The sequence below is a fragment of the Rana temporaria genome, chromosome 12 (genome assembly GCF_905171775.1).
Source record: "Rana temporaria chromosome 12, aRanTem1.1, whole genome shotgun sequence".
Classification (NCBI taxonomy): domain Eukaryota; kingdom Metazoa; phylum Chordata; class Amphibia; order Anura; family Ranidae; genus Rana; species Rana temporaria.
This window is the reverse complement of record NC_053500.1, coordinates 58,048,759-58,070,034: the sequence shown is the minus strand read 5'-3', so window position 1 is coordinate 58,070,034 and position 21,276 is coordinate 58,048,759. Positions and strand designations below refer to the sequence as shown.

At 42.8% G+C, this 21,276-nt stretch overlaps 1 protein-coding gene across 2 annotated transcripts in view; it reads left to right on the top strand.

Moving 5' to 3' along the window:
• LOC120919155 (lysosomal alpha-glucosidase-like) overlaps positions 1 to 21,276 on the top strand; it is a 273,064-nt gene that overhangs the window by 194,414 nt on the left and 57,374 nt on the right. For both annotated transcript variants that reach the window (XM_040331191.1, XM_040331192.1), the window contains exons 17-18: positions 13,927 to 14,025; positions 17,806 to 17,970. In XM_040331191.1, the coding sequence (XP_040187125.1) occupies positions 13,927 to 14,025; positions 17,806 to 17,970 (264 nt within the window). The remainder of the gene's footprint in view (positions 1 to 13,926; positions 14,026 to 17,805; positions 17,971 to 21,276) is intronic.

The window sequence follows — 21,276 nt, the reverse complement described above, 5'->3', positions numbered from 1 at the left end:
CACGTCGCACGACCGCGGAATTGTCTGTTAAAACGACGCAGTCCCGAACTGTAAAAACACCTTGGGTCTTTAGGCAGCATATTGGTCCGGTCCTTAAGTGGTTAACTAGGGCACAGACAGCAATAAAAATTAACAGGGGCTCTAATCCCTCTCCACGTAAAAAAAGTTTTGCCTTTTTAGTTTTTTTTTGTTTTTTTTTTTTATTACATTTTTTTTAATCGTATAATTTTTATTGAGAAACAATTTACAACTTACAACAAGGCAAGCCTACAAAACAAAAAACACAAGTTAGTCATAAATAAAGAAAAAGAGAGAAAAAAAACACACACATCCTTTAAAGATTAATCTTGCCGTTTTTCCTAATTAGCCTAGTAATTCAACATACCATTACGTTTCTCTTTTTTTTCTCCTTCCCAACATGAAGTCTAGCCATTATGACCAAATTTTTCGGGCATTTCCTATGTTTATATGCCAGTTCCTCCCTTCTTAAATTATAATTAATCGCATTGATTCATTGATTGAATGTTGACAGGGTTTTTGAATATTGAATATTTTAAATATCCATTTCTGTAATATAAGTTTGCGGGCTATGTACATGGTCGGCAATCACAATTCTTGCATTTCGTATGGGATTGCATCTTCCGGTATGATCCCTAATTACCGTAAGCTATTTTTGGGTCCAAGTGGACATGTATAGAACATAAGGTATTTAAGATATCAAATACGTTCCCCCAACATCGATGCAATTTAGGACATCGCCACATCATTTGAATGATCCTGTATCGGCAGTTCATCTTGGACAATTTGGTGTGATTGCTTAACCCCAGGAATATAACTTTTAAGGGTGTGTAGTGAGATCTGTGTATAATAAATAACTGAGTAAACCACTGTGAGGGATTTGTGAGAGTCTAGACAAATTATTCAGAGCTTGCTAACCGCTCCTCTTTGGTGAGAATATCCTGATCCCGACACCACCCCTCAAAGCTACTATCCCGTGTGTTTATGCTAGCTGTTTGTAAAGAATAATATATGTGGCCAATAATTTCCGTTTAGAACATCTGATGGACACTGCTATAGTCAAGCTAGGGGATGGACTATTTTTAAACAGGAAAGTCGCTGCCTTAGTTTTCAGAGCATGCCGTAACTGCAGGTATCATAGAAACTTCCACTCTATACTATCAAAAACTTTTGCTGAATCAAGAGACAATATATATAGTTATCAGACGGGATCTGCAAATTAAGAACTAAACGTTGAATATTTGTTGCTGTAGATCCATTGGGAATAAAACCTGATTGGTCTATATGTGCTATCTTAGAGATTACCTTTGTCAATCTGGTGGCTAATTTTGACAATATCTTTGCATCTGATGTAAGCAATGAGAGATTGGACGGTATGATTCTGGGTTATTAGGGACCTTACCAGATTTTAAAAGTATGATAATTATTGCCTCATTCATAGAGGGAGAGAGATGGCCATACTCCAATGCTGGAGTTCCTCTAAAGTCAGAGGTTTATCCAGTGCCTCCCTGTCAGCTGCCGATATTTCAGGTAGCACACTGGAATAAAGAAAAAGTTGTAATTCAGCCTCTTCATACTTTACTAGTATATAGATCTTTAGAAAAATTAACACAACACAGATGAAATTTCCAAAGTAGCGCATGCAATTTTAGTCAGAGATTCTTGCAATTCTACCACATGTGCTAGTGTTTTTTTACCTTTTGCGATTGCGGCTGAAATATGACATGCATTTCCCCCCTCCTCGAAATAAGGTTGCTGGAGGAAAAAACAAGAGATTTCTGCATAAGCCTGTTTTTGTATCCATTTTTGTTGGGCTTTTATAGTAGGATTTATTATATATTGGGATTCGGCCCTCAGGACATCTTCAGCTACAGACCGTTCCCAAGTCTTGGATTTATTTGTTCTTTTTGAAATTTGAGAGATAAATAAGCCTCTAATATAGGATTTTAAATAATCCCAATAAACCTGCAGTGATACAGCAGGCTTTTTGCAGATATGTCACGAATAGGGATGAGCCGAGCACCCCCTGGTTCGGTTCGCACCAGAATTTGCGAACACCGTTAAAGTCTATGGGACATGAACATGAAAAATCAAAAGTGATTGCCATACAAAGTGTATCGGAACCCGGGTCCTGCCCCAGGGGACATGTATCAATGCAAATAAAAGTTTTAAACACGGACGTTTTTTCAGGAAGTTTTTTTAACCACTTAAGCCCCGGACCAAAATGCAGGTAAAGGACCAGGCCCCTTTTTGCGATTCGGCACTGCGTCGCTTTAACTGACAATTGCGTGGTCGTGCGACATGGCTCCCAAACAAAATTGGCATCCTTTTTTCCCACAAATAGAGCTTTCTTTTGGTGGTATTTGATCACCTCTGCGGTTTTTATTTTTTGTGCTATAAACAAAAGTAGACCGACAATTTTGAAAAAAATGCAATATTTTTTACTTTTTGCTATAATAAATATCCCCTCAAAATATATATAAAAAAAATGTTTTTTCCTCAGTTTAGGCCGATACGTATTCTTCTACATATTTTTGGTAAAAAAAAATCGCAATATGCGTTTATCCGTTGGTTAGTGCAAAATTTATAGCGTTTACAAAATAGGGGATAGTTTTATTGCATTTTTATAAAAAAAATTTTTTTTACTACTAATGGCGGCGATCAGCGATTTTTTTCGTGACTGCGACATTATGGCGGACACTTCGGACAATTTTGACACATTTTTGGGACCATTGTCATTTTCACAGCAAAATATGCATTTAAAATGCATTGTTTATTGTGGAAATGACAGTTGCAGTTTGGGAGTTAACCACAGGGGGCGCTGAAGGGGTTATGTTGCACCTAGTGTGTGTTTACAACTTTAGGGGGGTGTGGCTGTAGGAGTGACATCATCGATTGTGTCTCCCTATAAAGGGGATGACACGATCGATGCAGCCGCCACAGTGAAGCACGGGGAAGCCGTGTTTACACGTGGCTCTCCCCGTTCTTCAGTTCCGGGGACCGATCGTGGGACCCCAGCGGCGATCGGGTCCTGCGGTCCCGGAGCTTCGGTCCAGGTCACGGGCACGCGCCCGCGACCTACAGCTGGGTAGATGTACAGGACGTGCCGGCACGTCCATCTGCCCAGCCGTGCCATTCTGCCGACGTATATTTACAGGCGGCCGTCCTTAAGTGGTTAATAATACTTAAAGTGAAACAATAAAAATTAAATATTCATTTAACCACTTAAGCATCGGACCATTTTGTTGCTAAAGGACCAGGCCCCTTTTTGCGATTCGGCACTGCGTCACTTTAACTGACAATTGCGTGGTCGTGTGACGTGGCTCCCAAAAAAAATTTACGTCACCTCCTGCGTTTTTTTTTTTTTTTGAGCTATAAACAAAAATAGAGCGACAATTTTGAAAAAAAATCTATTTTTTGTAGGGCTGTTACTGATCAAAATTTTTGTGTTCGATTAATCTTTTTTTTTTTTTATCGATTAATCGACTAATTTCGATTAATTATAACGCACATACAGATCCAACTACTTTTAGCTGATCTCCTTGCAGGCTGATTCCCAGTGCAGCTACCAACCACTTAAAAAATGGATAGCAGGATACAAAAAACACACAAAGGCAGCGCTCGATGGGAATAGCATTAAAACTTTTATAGTCTTCAAGTAGGTAACCAAAAAATTATTGCACTGGAGATAAAATCGATGTAGCTACATAAACTGTAAAAATGGTGCGAGTAATACCAAACGGTAACAAAAGCAGTCATAAAAACATGTAGCTAAGTATGATACTGGTATAAAAATGTGTACAACGATGCCACTGCTGAATCCAGATGTGTGGCAGATAGTAAGGTCCCGCTGGCATGCAGATATGAAGGCACAGCAAAGGAGCCTTTCAGATGGACACGGCAAGCCCCGCCGGTGTCCGTGACGTTACTGGATCTCCAACGGAACTCCCTGAAGGCCCAGAAGCCGGCGGAGAGGTGAGTACAAATCAAAATAATTTTAATCGATCAAAAAAATTAAAGATTAATCGATTAAGTTAATTTGCACAGCCCTAATTTTTTGCTATAATAAATATCCCCCAAAAATATATTTTCCCCTCAGTTTAGACCGATACGTATTCTTCTACATGTTTTTTGTTAAAAAAAATCGCAATAAGCGTTTGATTGGTTTGCACAAAAGTTATAGCGTCTACAAAATAAAGGATATTTTTATGACATTTTTATTAATAATTTTTACTAGTAATGGCGGCGATCAGCAATTTTTATCATGACTGCGACATTATGGCGGACACATCGGACACTTTTGACACTATTTTGGAACAATTGTCTCTTTTACAGCGATCAGTGCTGTAAAACTGCACTGGTTACTGTATAAATGTGACTGGCAGGGAAGGGGTTAACACTAGGGGGCGATCAAGGGGTTAAATGTGTGCCCTGCTAGGTGATTCTTACTGTGGGGGGAGGGAACTGACTGGGGGAGGTGACCGATGGGTGTCCCTATGTACAAGGGGCACACCATCGGTCTCCTCGCCCTGACAGGACATGGATCTCTGTGTTTGCACACAGAGATCTATACGTCCCTGGCTCTGTGACTGCCGATCGCTTGTACCTGGAGGACATCGCGGCAACCAGGCACGGGCATCGGCACCTGAGTGACATGGCGGGCATGCGCACTGACACTGGCCTGGGTCCCAAGCTGTTAAAGTAGAAGAAAATTAGATAAGTCTCCTGCAGGCAGATAATAGATGGAGAAAGCTGTTTCAATGTTGTAAACATAGCTTGTCTCTTCACAGGATCACGAGGCCTCTAATGTTCCAAAATATCAAAACTTGCATTTTAACAAAGATGGTATACTAATATCAGATTTTAGCCCCGATTTCTCTCATTATGGGTAGTAGATTTTCACAAATAAATCCCTCTCAGTCCAATATTGAATGGAAAATACCTTTTATAATAGGAGAAAAAGAAAATATCTATATAGTTAATACAAATATTACCGCAAAGCAAAGGGCTCTTGATATCTTCACATAAAAGGAAACTATTTGTAATCACATGTAATATCTGGTGCGCATATTCAGCGTGTCTGTAAAAAAAAAAAAAAAATACCCTAAAAGAAAACACCACTCAGGGGCTTGTACCAGATATACCTCATCAATATAGACTGCACTGTATGCATGAAATACCTTAACTTAATGAAACTGACAATCCCGCAGGAAAAAGAGTCCACACTAGAATTGAATGGGCTCAGGAGTGTGTGTGTGTGTGTGTGTGTGTGTGTGTGTGTGCTCTTCCCCCCTCTCCTTGCTTCTCTCCTACCTATTCATTCTCTCCCCCTATTCCTTCTCTCCCCCGGGGGAGACTTCTGGACATGCTCGGTCCAAGTGAGAGATGGAGCGGAGGTGCTAGCTACCAGGTGCCAGATGCGGGCGGCTTGCATGACCCTGAGGCTATTGTGCTGTGAAACTCCTGACACGCTGGGCTGAGAAGTGGCTGTTGGCGGCTCAACTTAGAAGTGGAACTGTCCCCAGATGCAGGATACATACGGGCTGAACCACTGATAGCGCAGGGAGAGCCTGCCCAGATTACTGTTGCTCCTCCACGGAATTAAGCCCTGACGGGAAGAGACGTCAGCCCCCCCTTTTGCAGGCATCAGGCTAACATCATAGATGGACAGTAGGGATGTGAGAGATCCCTCCTGGAACTCGCACAGCACAGAGGAGTGGTGGTGGTCCCCCCCCCCTCTTGCAACCAGAATCTGACACTGGCTGGGTAAGAAAATTCCACTTTATGACACTGATACATTTTTACTTGCTATTGCTCATTTCACTGAATCCTGATGTGGAGTCTGGACAGTAAAGTGTTATTTTTTTTTCTTTTAGTGTTGGACTGCTCTCTTGGTTTCTCTCTTGGTTTTTCTCTCCCTCCCCCCTCCCCCTCCTCCCTTTTTTATAGGGAAAGCTGGTGTATTATTCATTTACACATTTGGCTTAGTGGAGGAAGGGAGTATTGGGGTTTGAGATAAAACCATACCTACGGACATTAATTAGTACCCTATAGGCTATAATGCCATTGCAGCATACAACTTATAAGAGGGAAAAGTAGATTAACTGGACTGTACTACTCTGGAACTTTATTAATAATATGATTCAGTTTAAGACATATTGGCATATCACAGAATAATTTGGGAGTGAGGAGAGGGGGTTGGGGTGGTTAGGTGGGAGGGAACAATGAGCGTATTCCCCCCTACTATAATTAGTGGGTATAGCGAAGAGTTCTCTCCAGATACATTTTTGGTGTTTACGTTTTGTTTGTCTGTCTTTTAAGATGTTGGTTATATGGGGACAGGAGGGTGGGTGGGGGAGGGAAGAGTGTAAGAATACAAGTTTCAAGACGATAATAACCTTGAAAATGACAGGAGATTGTAAAGGTCACAATAGGAAACCCCCAAATAGGCCTAGTGGGCAGGTGCATGGGAGCACGAGATGGAGTGAATGGTATGTCAGGCACACAAGAATATTTGAATCTAATCACAGATATGAGATTAGGCAATACAGGGTCACAAAAAAGATATGGAAATTTGCACTAGGGGGAAAACTTATCGCTCACATGGTTCACAGAACACTGAATTATTATGGCAAAAAGTACACAGAATAAAAAACTCACATGATCATGGAATGTTTGGGAAATGGGAGAAGCAGAGAAAAAAGGGGTAGTTCTCCAGGAGACACATCTTACTAAGAGTTCTATTCCCCAATTGAGGCGGAAGGACTAACGAACACAATTTCATTCAGTACACGCCTGCCATTCTAGGGGAGTTTGCATTTTTGTTAGATCAGGGGTGGTTGAGGTGGATAAGGAGGGGTGATAATTTTTTTTATTTTGAAAGATTATGAATAAGACCTACATATTGGCAAATGTATATCATCTTTTGGTCCTGTGTGAGCTTGCTGACACAGCAAATACTTGTACTGGACAAGCCAGGGGTCCCGGTGATTGTAACAGGGGATTTTAATATGGCATCGGACCAGGGATACAAACGGGCAGAGCTGTGGATACCCGACTGCATGACTTTCTGAAAGAAATTGGACTGAGGGATATTTGGAGAATACGGAATCCGGAGGCCCGACAGTATTCGTGCTTCTCCAGGACACATTCTATACTCTCTAGGATTGATCTAGTTCTGGGAAATGAGGAGATGTCCATGGTAAAAAATTTGAATTATAGACCAAGAGGCTTATCGGACCATTCCCTGGTGACCGTGTCATTAGAGCTGGGGGGAGCGTAATTATTTTGGAGAGTGGAGGTTATGTCCTTTTTGGATGGAACTGATGGGGGACCCAAATGAGGTAATGGTGCTCCTGGGAGAGTTTATTGACTTGAACAGAGGTACCGCCTCTGTCACCCCTCCTCTTCGCCATTGCAATTGAGCCGCTGGCCATCGCTCTCAGATCTGCCACTCAGGTGAGGGGCCTTAGAAGAGGAGACTTAGAGGAAAAAGTTGCATTATATGCAGATGACCTCTTGTTATTTCTGGGGGATACGCAGAACTCCCTTCGGAAAGCTATGACTATCCTCAATAGTTTTGGCCAAATTTCCGGACTCAAGATAAACGGTGAAAAATCTAGACTTTGCCGGTAGACCCTTTGACAGGTCCCTTGCCCGAGGAGGTGGCCCAGATCCAAGTGGTGGATACATTTAAATACTTGGGCATAAATATCGCTAAAGACCCTCAACATTACATTGCAGATAACTTGGATCCGCTACTGGTTAAATTTAGTGGGAAAATAAAAGTGTGGAAACGCCTGCCAATATTAGTGGCAGGTCGCTGTAATCTAGTTAAAATGATTTGGATGCCACAACTCCTTTATACATTACATAATTCACCAATATGGCTGTATAAATGGTGGTTTCAGAGAATAGACACAGTGTTTAGAGAACTGATCTGGAAGGGTGGCAAGGGCGGATCCAGAGTCTAGTCTCGGGAGGGGCACTGCCAGAAAATAAGGTGTTGCTTACAGAACTCAATTAGGTGTCCGGTGTGTCCGCTGCAATGCTGCAGTACCGCTAAAAAATCAATGATTGCCGCCATTACTAGTAAAAAATATTTAAATATAAATGCCATAAATCTATCCCATAGTTTTGTAGACGATTGTCAGGGACTGCAGACATGGTACAAGAGATGGTCAGAGACTGCAGACGTGGTACAAGAGATGGTCAGAGAATGCAGACATGATACAGGAGATGGTCAGAGACTGCAAACGTGGTACAAGGGATGGTCAGAGACTGCAGACATGGTACAAGAGATGGTCAGAGACTGCAGACGTGGTACAAGAGATGGTCAGAGAATGCAGACATGATACAGGAGATGGTCAGAGACTGCAAACATGGTACAAGGGATGGTCAGAGACTGCAGACATGGTACAAGAGATGGTCAGAGACTGTAGACATGGTACAAGAGATGGTCAGAGACTGCAGACATGGTACAATAGATGGTCAGAGACTGCAGACATTTTACAAGAGATGGTCAGAGACTGCAGACATGGTACAAGAGATGGTCAGAGACTGCAGACATGGTACAAGAGATGGTCAGAGACTGCAGACATGGTACAAGGGATGGTCAGAGACTGCAGACATGGTACAAGAGATGGTCAGAGACTGTAGACATGGTACAAGAGATGGTCAGAGACTGCAGACATGGTACAATAGATGGTCAGAGACTGCAGACATTTTACAAGAGATGGTCAGAGACTGCAGACATGGTACAAGAGATGGTCAGAGACTGCAGACATGGTACAAGAGATGGTCAGAGACTGCAGACATGGTACAAGGGATGGTCAGAGACTGCAGACATGGTACAAGAGATGGTCAGAGACTGCAGACATGGTACAAGAGATGGTCTGAGACTGCAGACATGGTACAAGGGATGGTCAGAGACTGCAGACATGGTACAAGGGATGGTCAGAGACTGCAGACATGGTACAAGAGATGGTCAGAGACTGAAGACATGGTACAAGGGATGGTCAGAGACTGCAGACATGGTACAAGAGATGGTCAGAGACTGCAGACATGGTACAAGAGATGGTCTGAGACTGCAGACATGGTACAAGGGATGGTCAGAGACTGCAGACATGGTACAAGGGATGGTCAGAGACTGCAGACATGGTACAAGGGATGGTCAGAGACTGCAGACATGGTACAAGAGATGGTCAGAGACTGCAGACATGGTACAAGGGATGGTCAGAGACTGAAGACGTGGTACAAGGGATGGTCATGGTACAAGGGATGGTCAGAGACTGGAGACATGGTACAAGAGATGGTCAGAGACTGCAGACATGGTACAAGAGCTGGTCTGAGACTGCAGACATGGTACAAGGGATGGTCAGAGACTGCAGACATGGTACAAGGGATGGTCAGAGACTGCAGACATGGTACAAGGGATGGTCAGAGACTGCAGACATGGTACAAGAGATGGTCAGAGACTGCAGACATGGTACAAGAGATGGTCAGAGACTGCAGACATGGTACAAGGGATGGTCAGAGACTGAAGACGTGGTACAAGGGATGGTCAGAGACTGGAGACATGGTACAAGAGATGGTCAGAGACTGAAGACATGGTACAAGGGATGGTCAGAGACTGCAGACATGGTACAAGGGATGGTCAGAGACTGCAGACATGGTACAAGAGATGGTCTGAGACTGCAGACATGGTACAAGGGATGGTCAGAGACTGCAGACATGGTACAAGGGATGGTCAGAGACTGGAGACATGGTACAAGAGATGGTCAGAGACTGAAGACATGGATCAAGAGATCAATGCAGCCTCATCAGTGCCCATCATTGCAGCCTCACTGTATATATGAACGCAGCCCCACTTTTGTATATTAATGCAGTCCCACTTTTGTATATTAATGCAGTCCCACTTTTGTATATAAACGCAGTCCCACTGTATATATAAATTCAGTCCCACTTTTGTATATAAATGCAGTCCCACTTTTGTATATAAATGCAGTCCCACTTTTGTATATAAATGCAGTCCCACTTTTGTATATTAATGCAGCCCCACTTTTGTATATTAATGCAGTCCCACTTTGTCTATGAATGCAGTCCCACTTTTGTCTATGAATGCAGTCCCACTTTTGTATATTAATGCAGCCCCACTTGTATATTAATGCAGCCCCACTTTTGTATATTAATGCAGCCCCACTTTTGTATATTAATGCAGTCCCACTGTATATATAAAATTCAGTCCCACTTTTGTATATAAATGCAGCCCCACTTTTGTATATGAATGCAGCCCCACTTTTGTATATGAATGCAGCCCCACTTTTGTATATAAATGCAGTCCCACTTTTGTATATAAATGCAGTCCCACTTTTGTATATAAATTCAGTCCCACTTTTGTAAATAAATTCAGTCCCACTTTTGTATATTAATGCAGCCCCACTTTTGTCTATGAATGCAGCCCCACTTTTGTATATTAATGCAGCCCCACTTTTGTCTATGAATGCAGCCCCACTTTTGTCTATGAATGCAGCCCCACTTTTGTCTATGAATGCAGTCCCACTTTTGTCTATTAATGCAGTCCCACTTTTGTATATGAATGCAGCCCCACTTTGTATATGAATGCAGTCCCACTTTGTATATGAATGCAGCCCCACTGTGTATATGAATGCAGCCCCACTTTGTATATGAATGCAGCCCCACTTTTGTATATGAATGAAGCCCCACTATGCATGGCACTCAACATGGCATTGCCTCGATCACATACAGCAGGTATCTCCTCTCCTGACGTGTTTCATGGAACAAACAGGAGCTGTAGGTCTGTGTTCAGCAGGGCAGTGTGCTCTAGCAAGGTCCCCCCTAGACGGGCTTGTGTGATAGACAAACCACTGATTCAATCAGTGTTCCATCTACTATGACACAAGCAGGTCTAGCACAGGCAGCACAGCCGAACACAGACCCAGCTCTCACACACAGCGATAAATGCCCGGTGTCATACAAGCAGGAGAGAGGGGGAGCGCTGCAGTCAGCTACAGCTCAAAGCAGCCTCAGGACAGGCAGCCTACCGGGCTTGGTCAATCCGGCCCTGGTGATGAGAGAGAGAGTGAGAGACTCGGCAGCGGTAGCTGCAGGCACCGCAAAGCAGTTTAAAAAATGATAAAAAATAAAATAAAAATTAAAAGCCAATATGACATGATTGTCTCGGGGGGGTGGTGGGCAATTGCCCCGTTTCCCCCCTGGATCCGCCGTTGAAGGGTGGCCTGGCAAGAATCCGCTTAAACACTTTGCAGCTACAGAAACAGGAGGGGGGTCTAGACCTTCTGCACCCCTTTAGCTACTTTCTCGCTGCACAACTTCAGCACATGGGGGGGGGGGTCCAACTTAGAAGAGGGAGAGGCAGGCAGAAAGATACTATTACAGAATACACCTTATCATTCAATACTTGAAGCCCTGGAAGCAGGATATTTTCCCTTGGGTTTCCCCATCTGGAAACTAATGATGAGATGTTGGGATACAGGGAAGGGAATATTGAACTATAGAGGACTTATGGAGTATACCTCCTATGGGAGAACAGTCGATTGGGGGAAATGCAGACGATGGGGGCAGCAAGGGAATGGGAGAGATATGGAATAAAACTTATCACACAGCTATATCAAGAAGGCATTTTGAAAACCTTTCAGGAACTGAGAGAACAATTTGCCCTGCCGAATAAGCAGGTTCAGGTTAGACACGCATTTGAGGAGCAGTTCCAATACTCCAAAAAATAATTAAGGCAGAAACAAAGAAGGGCATAATCTCAAAAATATACCCACATATAAATAAAGGGAGAATGGGAGGGATAGAGGTTCCTACATACAAGAAAAAATGGGAAAAGGACGTGGGAATCATTTCCGAACTACAATGGAATAGAATACTGGAACTTGCCCCCCTGGTATCGCTGTCACACCTGTATTTACTATATAGAACCTACTATACCCCCTCAAGACTCTTCCAGTTTGGTCATCGACCGGATGCAAGATGCCCCAGGTGTGGGGATTCAGAGGGGGATATAATTCACATATTCTGGAGATGTCCGAAACTGTTTCGCTACTGGATGGAGGTGACTAGGACCATTGACAGGGTGTTTGGAACCCCCACTAGGTGGTAGGTGAAACACTGTTTATTGGGATTAGTAGAAGAAGTGGGGAACCCAGGAAACACCACAGGTAGCGATTCTGAGATGTTTATTACAAGCACGGAAACTGATTGCCTTGAAATGGCTGTCGGCAACCCCTCCGTCCAGTAGACAATAGATAAATAGCATGAATGTAGTAATTCTCAAAAAGAAATCGGTATACATAAAACAAGGGGGGCCTAAAGAAATATGATAAGCATATAAGTGAGGAAGAGTGACCTAATAGATAAAGGAGAGTCTACAAGTTGTATGAATGTGAGATATGGCTGGTGTGAAGTGAGGGTAGTGAATGGGGCAGAATTAAGACTTGAATATAAGAACAGACAGGATGCCCCCCTGTACGTTGTTAATCCCCACTCATGAATCACCCAAGTCATGAACACCTATGCAATTGTTTTAGAGTTACCTATTAAGGGGGTGGAAGAATGAGGGGGGGTTGGGACGTGGAGGGGTGGTTGGATATTATGAATTTTGTAAAGCAAAAAATACTTTAATAAAGAAATATAGTTTAAAAAAAATTGACTGGGCTCTCTCCTCCGGCTCTATAAAAATATATACATTCCAAATAACTCCTACTAATTTAAGTAAATAAGCATCCATATATAGAAAATTAATATTGTACTACAATCCTTATTTATGATAATGCCTATCTAGCCATTCTGTGGCAGCTTGTGGAGTGTCAAAGAAATTAACGTTATCTGCCTCCACTCTAAGCCTAGCGGGATATAGCATTGAATATTGCAGTTGTAGTCTTTGCATTTTTTTCTTAACCTCCTGAAATTTTGTGTTTTTTTTTGTTTTTTTTGAACTTCTGGGGAAAAATCAGGGAAAACATAATTTTGATGCCATTGAAAGAAAACTTTTCTCAATGACCTAATTTTTCAAAGAATGAAATCTCTGTCAGGTTGATTAAGGAACTGCACTAAAAACGGTCGTGGAGGGGCCCCTGGTGGCAAAGGCCTGGTAGGTTTTTGATTTGCCCTTTCTACCGAAAAAAGTCATAGAGAAGTGGTCTTCCCAATAATCACCCACAGCCATGTTTCCACGAACTCTATAGGGTTAGAGCCTTCAGCATGTTCTGGGAGTCCCACCAGCCTGATGCTATTACGGCGAAGACAGTTTTCCAGGTCTTCTAACTTATGGGCATTAATATCAGATTTTTTTAATACCTCTTTAACGTCTGCACGTATTAGCTGGATGGTGTTCTCTATCTCTCTGACACAGCCTTTAAATTCAGATGTACGTTCCCGTATTTAATGTACGTCTTGGTGGAGAAAGATATATGGTACTTGCAATTGGCCAGTTAGATTACCAATAGAATTTTGACACTATTGTATTGCATTGAGCACATTTAATAATGTGGGTTCTGCTGCTGGCGTTGGTAATGATGGCAACATTTGTTGATCAGCATACTGCCCTGCACTCTTAGTCTTAGTATTTCTTCTACATCGTATACCCCTTGGTCCAAGAGATTATTGGCGTCTGTTCCAGTGTATTGATCTTCCGATCCTTCACTAGGAGCTTGCTGGGAGGTTTAATTTTTATTACCTTTTGGTATTAAAGCAAACTTGAATTTAAGGTGTGTCAGGACACAGATCAGAAGGGAATAGCCTTCTTGGTATGATAAACATTTCTTTACCATATTGCCATCTCATAGAAGTGCAGCACAGACAATAAACCTATACTAACATATTTATATATGTATTGAAGATATATTTTTTTCTTGAATTTCATAGGGTTTACAGCTTCAAAGTAAAGGTCAGTGGATCACACTTCCTGCACCAATGGAAACCATCAACACCCACATTAGAGGAGGCTGCATTTTGCCTTTACAGGTATGACCAAGAAACATAACCTATAGAATATAGGAAAAATATGTTAATGGCAGGCACATATACAGTTCACCACATGGGGATGAGCCCAGAATCATGGGTAGCCCACAAAAAGTAAACTAATCCCCAATTTTTTTTTCACAAAGAAAAGTTTCTTGATTACAAATTTCAATTGGAAACTGTGAATGCAAGTTTGCATGTGTTGCGTTATACAAGTTACTCACTCACTCAGACTAAAATTCAGCCATTCAGGGAGCAAGCAGATGGGTACTGCATTAAAAGCTGTTGGTCAGGGCTGAATCTTAGTCTTTGTATCCACATTTCCAGGAATTGCTATTTGTTAAAGTAAGCAGTGCCTATTTCTGGGCTAAGCAATGTTCTTCACAAATATGAATGATGTAATATCACCAATGAGCAGGCCTTTTTTTTCTGAAAATAGGTGCAGGAACTCAACCACGACCCCCCAAATCCCCCTCTCCCCCACACACACTGTCCATCAAATAGTGGGTGTGGTCAAATTTCACAATGATAGGGTCTTAAAAGGGGCATTAATCACTTAAGACCGGGACCTTTAGGCAGCTAAAGGACCCGGGCAGCTTTTGCTATTCGGCACTGCGTCGCTTTAACTGACAATTGCGTGGTCGTGCGACATGGCTCCCAAACAAAATTGGCGTCCTTTTTTCCCCACAAATAGAGCTTTCTTTTGGTGGTATTTGATCACCTCTGCGGTTTTTATTTTTTGCGCTATAAACAAAAATAGAGCGACAATTTTGAAAAAATGCAATATTTCTAACTTTTTTCTATAATAAATATCCCCCAAAAATATATAAAACATTATTTTTTTTCCTCAGTTTAGGCCGATACGTATTCTTCTACCTATTTTTGGTAAAAAAAAATTGCAATAAGCGTTTATCGATTGGTTTGCGCAAAATGTATAGCGTTTACAAAAAAGGGGATAGTTTTATTGCATTTTTATTATTATTTTTTTTTACTACTAATGGCGGCGATCAGCGATTTTATTCGTGACTGTGACATTATGGCGGACACTTCGGACAATTTTGACACATTTTTGGGACCATTGTCATTTTCACAGCAAAAAATGCATTTAAAATGCATTGTATGCTGTGAAAATGACAGTTGCAGTTTGGGAGTTAACCAAAAGGGGGCGCTGATGGGGTTATGTATGACCTCATTTGTGTTTCTAACTGTAGGGGGGTGTGGCTGTAGGTGTGATGTCATTGATTGTGGTTCCCTATAAAAAGGGAACACACGATCGATGACAGCGCCACAGTGAAGAACAGGGAAGCTGTGTTTACACACAACTCTCCCCGTTCTTCAGCTCCGGGGACCGATCGCGAGACTCCAGCGGCGATCGGGTCCGCGAGTTCCGCGGCCACGGAGCTTCGGACCGGGTCGCGTGCACGTGCGTGACCCCACGGCTGGGCTTAAAGAGCCACGTACATGTACGTGGATGTGCCCAGCCGTGTCATTCTGCCAACGTATATCGTCGGTAGGGGGTCCTTAAGTGGTTAAATAGAGGGCAGTGTTCGGGGGTTACAAAGAGTGCAGAGTGCAGTATTGCTCTATGTGCAGTTTTTGGTGGTACACTACCTACATAGTGCAGAGTTTAGGGGTGAGCTAGACAGAGTGCAGAGTTCAGCCTTCTTCCACAGCTGCTTACCTCTGCATCCCCTATCCACATCTCACTTTCACCCTCTTTAGCTCTGACCTCTGCATGCAATCCCCCACCCCCCCATTCTCCCCCCTGCTTAAAAGCTCCGCCTTCCACATGTCCAACTTTTGCTGCTGTGTTAAGCTGAAGCACCCAGTCGGCTCTAGTACTTTCCCTCACACTGCAGTTTGCCCTGTCTTTCTCACGTGCAGGGAGATCATCCGGTGGGGGTGTCGGCATCCGCACTGCACCCTGAACACCTGCATCTCCCTTTTCCCCATTCTGCACTCAGTGGGAGCTGCTGGGGAGATCAGATCTGTAGGAGCCTTTGGGAGACGAGCTGTCGCTTGTTAACACAGAAGCTGGACTTCTGTGTTTACAAGTGATGGTGATGAGCAGAGAGCAGAGGGCCTGAGCCAGAGCTGCTGGAACTGAGTTCCACCAAGTTCCAGCTAAAAAAAAAAACTGCCAATGAGGTATCTGGAGGAAGATATTTTTAAGTTTGAGTATGGCAGTGCATGGCAGATACCTTATTTTAGAGGGCAGAGAGAGACTCACTTCCTGACTTATTAGTGCTCTATGCTAGTGTTGATCAATGTACTACATATAGGAGCCTCAAATGCAGCCCCAAAATGTCCAGAGGACAATTTTTTTTTAAATTTGTGATCATTAAAATTCTGAATTATGTTGTGCCCACTTATGTAAGTGTTTAATGCTCACATAGATGAAAATGCATTTGGAATATTTACAATATTTGCTGTGATTTTGGAATAATCCAAATACCCATGCTCTGGGATGGTGGGTCGGCAATCCCAGTTCGCGATGAAGAGGTTGACAACCCGCATTTCCAGAGCATCAGAGTGCATGGAGCCAGTTTCAGCAGCAGAAGAAGCAGGGGGGATGCAAAGGGAGCAGAAGCTGCAGAAGCTGATGCTTCCTTTGTATTGTCTCCTCCTGTCTCAGACAGAGTGATACCAAGTGAACATCGTCTGGAACCTTTCTAGCAGCCTGGAGAGCGATGCCAGCAGAAGCTGGAGGAGGAAAAGGTTATTTTATTAAACATCAATTACACTAAACGTTTGCAATGGGCATATTGGCACTAATGCCGCGTACACACGATAATTTTTCAGCATGAAAAAAAACATTGTTTTTCAGCATGTCGAAAAAACGCTGTTTTCCCAACTTCATCAATAAAACAATGTTGCCTACACACCATCGTTTTTAAAAAATTATCTAGCAAAGCGCGGTGACATACAACGCGTACAACGGCACTATAAAGGGGAAGTTCCATTCGCCTTTGGGCTGCTTTAGCTGATTCCGTGTTAGTAAAAGACGATTCGCGCTTTTTTGTCTGTTACAGCGTGATGAACGAGCGCTCCCGTGTCATAACTTGCTTCTGAGCGTGCATGGGTTTTTTACGTTGTTTTAGCCCACGCACTATCATTTTTTACAACCCGAAAAACAACATTGTTTAACACGACGTTAAAAAATGCAGCATGTTCTAATTTTTTTTTGTCGTTTTTCAGGACCTGAAAAATGATGTGAAGCCCACACACGATCATTTTAAATGACATTTTTGAAAGACCATGTTTTTTTCATGCCGAGAAATGATCGTGTGTACGCGGCATTAGACTTTTTTGTTATGTCCTGCAGGTTTGGTGCGCTTTCTGAAAGTGCATCACACCCACAAGATATATTAAAAGTCTATTACAAAGCATAGCTAACCTGCCGGTGCACTATGCTCTACCCACGAGCAAAAAAGGCTCTTTTACATTTGTGGCCCATGGCTGCCCATGGCTGGTTACCAAATAACTTAAGCGGCCCTAGCTCTTGAAAAGGACCCATGGCACTGTAGTGTGTTAGTTGGCTTCTCTAACAGATATTTTATGCTAGTCATGATAAAGTAATATTATATCTGTTCTTATTTGGTACTACTGATCTAATTCTTTTTTGTTTTGTAGTATTATCATTATGAAATATGTTGTTCAGTTATGTATTGCTTTTTAAATATTGCAGCCTTGTTTGGTAAATCTTTGTCATGGTAACATAAACAGTGGAAGTGTATGTATGTGTATTTTGTTTTATTATCCATTTGTTCTTTCCTCCTCCAGTTACCAGGTTTGACCACACAGGAGACACGCAAGAATAGTCTGATGCTGGTGGTGGCACTTACTACGGAAGGATTTGCACGAGGAGACCTATTCTGGGATGATGGAGACAGTTTAGCAACCTTTGAAAGAAGAGATTTTACCCAAGTGCTGTTTATTGCTACAAATGTAAGCATTTTTTTTTTCAATATATTAGGGATGTTGCACTATTAAAGGGACTCTGTCATCAGGTGACTCTTTTAAGGCTACTCACATGCATAAATTGTTTATAATGTGCACATGCTGGTGCTGCCCTTGCTATAGCAATTTTCTTTTCTCAGTAATAACTAAAAGAAATTACATAATTACAAATAAGGATAGTAACAAATTCTAATTACAAATAAGGCTCCATGCACACTGGACGCTAAAATAATGTTATAAAAAAGCCAGTAGCTTTGCAGGGGAGTCTTTCAACGTTTTTAAATTTTTCGCATTAGTGTTTATTAGCATTTTTCAGCATTAGCATTTTTTCAATGGATCAAAAACTTTGTCGAGCAGCGTTTTTAAAGCGTTTTTTAGCATTTATCTGCGTTGGGTGTTTTTGAGGTAAAAAAAAAATGCACTTTGAACGCAATTTTCGGGCGTTCAGAAAAAAGCTCCACTGCTCATTAAAGCTGAAAAACATCCATGTGTGCATGGACACATACGATAACATAGAGTGGAGTTTATGGGCTTTTAAAAAAAATCCCCAAATTCCAGTAAACTGCAGTTTATCAGCTCCAGTGTGCATGGAGCCTAAGGATATCCATAAAGTTTAGGAAAATGAAGGAGGGGATAAGATGAGGTGGCAGGGAGATGAAGGGAGATCGAGTTTGGCTTCATTCTGCCATGTTCATTCTCACTTTCCCAGATACAAGAGCCTCTTTTCCATCAGGTGTGTATCGGCAAATCACATCTATGCTTGTGGAATTAATGAGAAATTGTCCAATAGAATACGCAATAGCTTGTCATTATTCATTGTCCCATTTGTGTGACCTATGAGTTAAAATAAACTCCAGGCAAAAATAGTATTACCTATCAATACTGGTGCTTTCATACCTTGTTGTAAAATATGTCTTGTTTCTTTTCCCACTGTATTATCTTTAAGAAATCCAGAGTTCATTTTTTGTATCGAGCTTCATTTTCTGTGACATCCGTGTTGCAAGACCAGTGGCCAATATGCTGCGCATCCCCCTGGCCATCGGTCTTGTCTATGCCCTGCTGAAGATCTTTACAGAGAGCATTGACGTAATTGTGTCCCTGCTCACTGTTGTGGGAGGACTATGGAGTCTGAGGTTCCCAAGTCTAGGACACCCACTGTGTGTGTTGGTGTAATGACTGGCTATGAGGTGCAGCCCTCAACGTCAGCCTCCCCTCCACAGGTTCACTGCCTGTCAATTCCTGCATTTCCCCTGCCTCATGGGAAATGTAATCTTCTAGGCCCACACAGATGTGAGTGCAGAAGAAGAGAAGAAAGTCCTCCCCCCGACGCAGGAAGGAGCGCAGCTTTCCAAGGGATATCATGACATCATTTAGGGAGAAAATCAATTACAAGAAAAGTAAGGAACTATAATTTAAACTGTGTCAGCGGAGGGAGGGATCTGCAATTGTAAAGTTAGCTAAAGCTAACAGGATGAACGTATAATCATAGTGGGTAAAGAGGAGGGGCAAACATAACGCTTGCACCACATTTCTAAATTTGGAAAATGGAGTAGATGCTTCTCCTATTCCTATGTTCTTTTCTATGCCATGTATTTGACAGACACAATACAGAAGAAAACGGTTAGTGGTTCATGCTCAAGGTTCTCTCTGTCCTCACCCTCCAGGGCCGGATTAACATAGCTGCTATTAGAGCTGCAGCTCCTGCCCCAAACTCTATGGCTTTTGGGTGGAAATAATAGAGAGGATAAATAAGGCATTTGGGTATCCCTTGACCCAGTGGCTAGGATTTGCCTCTTGGGGTGCATAGAGGACATAAGAGTTCCTCAAGGCAATGGGGAAGCTATATTGAGATGCCTCTTCCAGGCACAAAAGACGATAGCCCAAAAATGGCAGGCGCAGACTCCTCCATCGGTAGAAAATTGGTTAGCATCCATGAAGCTAACAATCTCAAACGAGAGAGTGTATTTCACTCGACAAGGGAATTACAGGAAATTTGAAAGAATATGGGGGCCGTGGCAGAGAGAGCGGTGGGGAACTTAGGCTAGGGAAATTAGAGAAATTTCCTCCAGGATATCATGCCCTCCTCCCCCGGCAGCAATGGCTGGCACCCATTGCGGCCAGGGTGGGGACGACCGGGAGTCCCAATAGGGTTCAGCACCCCCGGGAACATGACCTCTAACACCAACACAAAGAAAAAAGCTGAAAGCAAAATAGCCTCCTCTCTTCTCGCCTTCTCGCTCAGCGGATTAATCAATGGGGTAGTACGCTTCCTTAGTTAGGGGTAGGGAGGGGGGATGGGGGGGGGGAGATTAGACATATGGCTAGGAGACATAGCAGGCATCAGGCACCTTCAGCTATACAAGCTGAGAATATGGCTAGTATTGTCTGAATTTTTTTTTTTTTTTCTTTTCTTTTCTTGGTTTGTATGCTGTAACACTGTTATCTTTTTAAATATTTGCCTGTTGTACCAAGTCATTTTAAAATCAAATAAAAAACAAACAAACAAAAAATAAAGAGCTGCAGCTCCAGGCCCTGACCTTAATATAGGCCCAGGATGGCCATGCTCGCTGTCGCAACTATTTACTGTCACTTGTAAGCACGGCTTCTGTGACAGTGACAGTGCGCTTCTCCCAACAGTTCCCTCAGAACCTCCATGCACAGCATTCAGGGCGGACACAGAGTGCCAGCTGCCAGGGCACAAATCTGTTTATAGGCTTCAGAAAGGGCATCCCATGCTGGCTTAGAAATAGCCTGGTGCTTGGATGCCGATGCCCGATGCTGCTACTGCTGTCTCGTGGTGGAGAGGCAGAGCCCCATTTGGACTGTATGGCAAGGGATGCTGAGATCGGCGGCTTCTGAGAGTTGAGCAGATGGAGGGGAGTGTTTGTGTACAGGTAAGGGCGGTGGGGGAGCAGGGGTCAAAGCTGAAGCAGCTGCATAAAGAGTTTAGCTGTTGTGGAAGAAGGGGTAAGAGGTGGTTGCAGAAATATTCTATGAGAGAAGGGTGCAGAGATGAGCTTTGGCTGTGGGGGCAGAAGTGCCCTCTCTGCATAGCAAACCCTTGAACCCTGCATTCTGTGCATATCGCACTCTGCACTCTCCCCAACTCCTGCTACAAGTCTAAAGGAGAAGGAAGATTCGCAGTCCAAGGACCACGGCTATGGAATGCTCTACCAACTAACATCCGTATGGAAGAAAATCATCGGGCCTTCAGAAAAAAACGTAAGATCCACCTCTTCTGAAGGATCACTTCGACAATGGATACAAAGCACCTTGAGGTGATTTAGTTCGCAT